This window comes from Anoplophora glabripennis, unplaced genomic scaffold (assembly GCF_000390285.2).
Source record: "Anoplophora glabripennis isolate ALB-LARVAE unplaced genomic scaffold, Agla_2.0 scaffold839, whole genome shotgun sequence".
Taxonomy (NCBI): domain Eukaryota; kingdom Metazoa; phylum Arthropoda; class Insecta; order Coleoptera; family Cerambycidae; genus Anoplophora; species Anoplophora glabripennis.
The window spans coordinates 182008-187760 of record NW_019417046.1 but is presented as its reverse complement, the minus strand read 5'-3'; the positions used below and the strand labels follow the sequence as shown (position 1 = coordinate 187760).

The 5753-nt window shown below is 33.0% G+C and overlaps 1 protein-coding gene across 1 annotated transcript; it reads right to left on the bottom strand.

The window, feature by feature from the left end:
* Positions 1 to 1658: 1658 nt before the first annotated feature.
* On the bottom strand, positions 1659 to 4467 carry LOC108915785 (E3 ubiquitin-protein ligase NRDP1). Its single transcript, XM_018721915.1, has 5 exons — positions 4241 to 4467; positions 4047 to 4189; positions 3343 to 3631; positions 3135 to 3290; positions 1659 to 3075 (listed from the first exon to the last, which is right to left on the bottom strand). Exons 1-5 carry the CDS (start codon positions 4328 to 4330, stop codon positions 2806 to 2808), a joined length of 948 nt encoding a protein of 315 aa, XP_018577431.1. The 5' UTR covers positions 4331 to 4467; the 3' UTR covers positions 1659 to 2805.
* Positions 4468 to 5753: the final 1286 nt, after the last annotated feature.

Sequence of the window (5753 nt, the reverse complement as noted above, 5' to 3'; positions counted from 1 at the left end):
CAGTGCCGTTATAGTCTGGAAGAATCTTTTCAGATTTTTCGGAGCTCCTAAAATATTTTGTCCTAAAAAATCGATGGGCAGTCCGTCGATTTTCTCAAAAATTTGTAGGGCTCTGAAAATTCTGAAAAAATTCAGATAGACAATAATGGCGCTGACTAATTCAAAACTGCTGTCGGTTCCTATCTAGCTCCACTAGTTTTCGAGATTTTTTGTTTTTTCTTCCAGTTTCAAAGTTTTGTTAGGTAGGCAACATACAATACATTCATGTGTATACTTGGCTGTATAAATCGCCTTTAGAAACACGCTTTTAATTTTTTGACGATAAATTTCATGAAAATTCTCAAAAAATTAGTAACTTACGGGAAACACCCTCTATGTAAATATTTGCGTCTTTTTGATCTCTCTTATACATTGAACTAATAAGAATAAACCTTTTTTGAATTTGATTATCGAAGTCATGACATATACTTTTTAGTTGTTTATGAAAGACTTATTTATTGCATTGTACGTATTTAAAATTATATTTGCAATTAGAAAATTCTGTTTTTTTTTTTTGTATTAAACAAGAAGCTTTAGAATTATTTTGGATATTTTTAACTTATTCAGTTGTACAAGCTTATTTTTAATTAAAAATATGTAACCAAAAATTGAATAGTTTTTCAAATTTTAATTTTAAATCATCAGGAATCGAATAGACTGGCCGCATTTTCAAAATATTCTGGAGTGTCGAAACTGTGAGTTTATTTGTGACGATATCTCTGTCACTTTCAGTGAAATTCCTTAATTAAGTCACAAGTAATTAAAATGGGAAATGAAAAGACAAATTTTTCTATCAAATATTATTCGACGATAAAGGGTATATACAAAAATAAATACAAACTCCAAAAGGTATGTGGAACTGTATAAATTATATTTAAAAGGAAATATGCTCCAAAACGGGAAGTAAATGCATTCAATCACACACAGCTACATTTAAGTAGGAAACTCGTACGTCTTCAAAATTTAAAAATCCTAAATTAACTACAAGGCTATCAAAATAACATTTTTTTTTTTTGACCGTAACTAATTTAATTTTTCGCCGACGTACAACCCAATTTCAATACCCTTGTAGAGTACAAAATGACTTTTTCATCACTTGACTAGTTAACATCGAGTCGACTCTTTAAATTTTGACGAGGAAAAACACATTTTTGAGATCATAGATTTACAATACGTTACTCGGTAATATACATTTACTCTACGCTATGTTTATATTTACATAAAAATTCAACTTCACAATATAAAAAAAGCACCAAAAATACAAATAAGGATAAAATTATGTATAACGGAATTACTAACGTTAAATGCCTTCTGGTATTTAAATACTAACGCCGATTGCATCTATGAATTATTAAAACTATAAAAATTAATAGCAAATCGTCATGTTTAATACAAATTGTATCTGGAAATCTTTACAGTGAAAATGCCTGCACCTTAACCGCTGACGTTCGCGCATAAACTTATTTCAAAACTCAAAGAGAACGAATTATTTTCTAGTTCACATAAAGCAGCAATCTGTCAAGTAATCACAAAAGATTGAAGATTGAATGATTTCCGGGCTGGTTGCCACGTCGTCGATTTACAACTCTTGACGTTTCGAGAGACATATCGCTCTCGAAACGTCAAGAGTTTTAAATCGACGACGCGGCAACCAGCCCGGAAATCATTCAACCATTAACGACAGCCACGGAAGCCTACAAATACAATAGATTGAAGGTTGTATTTCCAACAACCGGATAAACAATGTCCAAACTGCAGTCTAATTGGAAGATCTGCGGTCATGTCGTGAACACATCAAGAAATTTAAGCAATGCGATAAGATTAACATTCTCCGCTCGACTTTTTTCAATAGAGATAAATTTTGTTGGAATATAACCGAGTGCAACTTTCAGCGATGTCTGTTTTTAAAAGCGTAATTGAGTTTCAACTTGTTTCTTAAACTCTCGTCTATGCCGTCAACGGGCAGTTCTCAAACTCGGTCCTATGCGCGAGCTTATCTGTTTTGGAAGTAACGGAGCGACCGAAAGTAAAATGGAAAATAATTTCATAAAAACAAATTGCCATTGAAGGATTGGGAGACTAATAAGGCCGAAATGTTGCACAGTGGGCCAAAACGCTCAAAATTCAGTGCGAGGTAGTAAAAAATGTCCAAATTGTTTTTTTTTAAATACTCGTAATTATGTCCGCTTTCTTATGTCGTTGCGACAATTGCGATATTTTAAGACAAATAGAAATGAAAAATGTTAATTCGGAGAATCAGAAAATATAACCAGAGTTAAGAAATTCGTGAATTTGTAAAAAAAATTGCAGCATGTTGAAAAACAAAGTTCTAACGCATTTAAGCTCCCTATTTTAACATTAGGCCATGGTTTTCACCTAAAACAGGCCGCGTAAACCCGTTTCTCAAATAAACCTCTTCCCAAACGGCTAATCCCGCTTTTACGACCACTTTTTTCAAACTATAGTAGCAAGCGGAGTATTAATCATATCGTACCGCCTTCCTTTACTAAAAACAAATTTTAACTAAAACAGTTGTTTTACAACGTGCGTTTTAAAACGTAAACTATGGTACCGCAATCAAAATCTACCGACGACTTCACGAACAGTGAGACGAAAACCTCGTTCGCACGACCGAAACAGACATTCACGTAATTGAAAAACTTGGCACTTTAATTACTCATAAAAAGTGGGACGTATAAATAAATTAACACTGAAATAAAATGGAATGTCGCGACATCATAAGTTTTCGAGACGTATCCGACGAAATCACTCGATGCCATGGGCGAAGATCATTACCAAACCCGGTTCGACCATCATGTCTTCCCCCATGTGTGTGTTATCACAGGAGAGCACCAGGACGGCCTGCTTGGCAGGCACCCTTTTGCACACGTAGTTCTCGTACTGCCTGCGGTTGTTCTGTCTCGTCTCTAACGAGCATAATCCGGGAGGCCACCTCCTCTCGTGGCAGTTCTCCATGAGATCGTCCAGTATGTGGGGCGGGCACCCCATTTCTGTCAACGTTCTCTTTATCATCCTCTGCAACAAACAAATTTTACGCAAAACGGAAAATAATTTTAACAACAAAATCTGAGTACCTGCAGAATTTCATCGGGGGTCGATATCATCCCTCCCCATCTGGTTACCCTGGCGCGTTGGAGGGAATTGCTCCAACGAAGTACTTCATCTCTCTCCATCGCGTCAGCTATCGCCCTCATGGAAGGGTTCGATATTCTCATTGCCCTCATAAAATCCTGCAATGAGACAGTAGTAAATACTCACTTCGTTGTTTTTTTTTGCGACTACCTTCAGTAACTGCATTTCTCGCCTCTGTTCCGCAATCAGGAACCTCTGTTCGGTGAGTTCCTGCTGAAATTCAGTCATTTTCTGCTGCTGGGTGTGAATTAGGGCCCTGAGCTCCTTTACGCAATTGTGGTCCTTGAGTTCATCCTTGGGGATGATGAGTCCGCAGCCCTGTTCGCATGGCAGCGGCCGTTTAGGATTGTGTTCGCACTCCTCCAAGTGCGACGCCAGGGAGTCTAGTTTTAATACACGAGTACAGCCGTACTGAGCATTATCACAACTTATGCACAGTCTAAAATATAAGAATTACTGTTTTTCTATCTGAAGCAAAAATATAAGATTAGATTTTTCAAATAACATATTTGTATACATGTAAACAATTAAATAAATAAATCCCTTATTAAAGCACTTTAATTTCAAAATTTCATTGCACGTATAGCAAAGTATCCAACAATATAAAAATCACCTAAACAATGCCATAGATTTCGGACAATAAAACAATACTAATTGTTAGTTAAAGCCATTTCTAATTCTATAAGGAACTGGAATTACACATTATCTTAATTAGCAATGGATAAAAATGTAAATAAATTACTTCTCAACAACGATTTGCAGTTAATTAAACGTTTCTCGTTGAAGATTAGTAACAGAACGAGAAAAAATATTTTTGGTAAATAGGTATAAATTAATGTTTAAGATTCTAATACCGAGATAGTAAATTCCTCAATATCCTTGGAACTTGTCTCAGTTGTGGGGACGTTACATTTTGTCTATCTACGGGGCAAGTGGGTTGTCTAGATATCCATTCTGTTATACAAGATTTGCAAAATGCGTGTTCACATACTGGAGCCTACGAATATTATAAATGAAAATTAAGAATAATTAATTGAAACATGCATACTTGCAATGGATCTTCTAAAACTCCAGAACATATTGGGCACACTAGTTCTTCGTCTACTTCTCCTTGAAATCTATTAAGCTCAAATCCCATTTTTTATTTCACACCCATAACAATTTTTTTAATTACTTTTAAATTAAGAAAATTTGACAAATGTCACAAAAACCCAAAATGTCTGAACAGTTATGAACACAACTCAAGAAACAAAACCATCGACCTTATGACGGTGACTGACGATGACTGATCAACAAACAAATAACAAATACACCAAGTCACCAAATATTATGAACATTTCATTTTGCTAGATTGGCTACACGTATTTTGAGTTTGGGTACCTTCCGAATTCTACTTGAGTTGTACTTTGTTATTTATTTTTTTATTTTATACAACATAAATTAAACTCATGTTCATTCTTATTAATCACGTATTAACATAGAAATAGATAAATTCTCTGCTAATTTTCTAACCAAAATTATAAAGGTCAAATATCGTCTAGTTTCTAGTAGGTAGATTACGAAATACGTCAAATATCAATTAGTAGGTGCCTTCTAATTTTCTAACCTAAATTATTAACGTCAAATATCGTCTAATAGGTCCTGTCAGATTTCTCAACCAGAATTGAATACCTCAATTACGAAATACGTTTGTGCAGAAAGTGTAAATAGTGTAAGAGAAAGAAAAACACCTCATATTATCAATTCTTTAATGGTATTCAATGGTGATTGCGTACAGGGTTGCCAGATTGGGCTACTTATCGCCAATTGGGCTATCTCATATGACTTTCGGCTACTTGAAAAAAAGCAAAAATAGCCAGTCGCCAATTTGGGCTATTTCGAGTTTTTACCAGTGTCGGCAATCTGTACAAATCGAATGTTAGAATAGTATATTTATATAAATTCTTTTTTTACTCAAGATTTATGTTTATTTTGTTTCTTTTGTACATGGAATAAAAAATATTTTATTCGACTTATATTTATTCATATTTTATATACACATTTCTGTATTGTAGAATCATAGAATAATCATAATATATTTTTTTTAATTTTAATATTTTAACGGTTGTCTTTATTTATCTTCGAATTGTCCGTATACGTTTTTAGAAATAAGTCTACTTTTAAATTAAATGAAACCATTCATAATAAAAGCACTAGGCAAAATAAGAAATTCCACATTCCTTTTTTTAAATACAAAATATCTTGTGATTCACCATTTTATTTAGGTTTAAAAGTTTTTAACAAATTGCCTTCTGAGATAACGAACACAAATAATTTTATATTTTATAAGAAGCTGCATAAATACTTAATAAGAAATACATTTTATACTTTAAATGAATTTTTTTATTCTTAATGTATCTAGAGTAGATAGTTTTAAGTTATTTTAAGTATAAAAAAAATGTGACAATTCCTATACAATGTCTGTCTTTAAGGAAAATAAAGTTTATTATTATTATTATTATAAATTAATAAAATAATAAAATAATAAAATAATAAAATAATAAAATAATAAAATAATAAAA

Coding starts and splice junctions, on each gene's coding strand:
- LOC108915785 (XM_018721915.1), bottom strand. CDS start 4,330: ATGGGATTTGAGCTTAATAGATTTCAAGGAGAAGTAGACGAAGAACTA. Junction 3,632..4,046: donor TTGAGGAATTTACTATCTCG/GTATTAGAATCT, acceptor CTTATATTTTAG/ACTGTGCATAAGTTGTGATA. Junction 3,076..3,134: donor CCCCCGATGAAATTCTGCAG/GTACTCAGATTT, acceptor TGTTTGTTGCAG/AGGATGATAAAGAGAACGTT.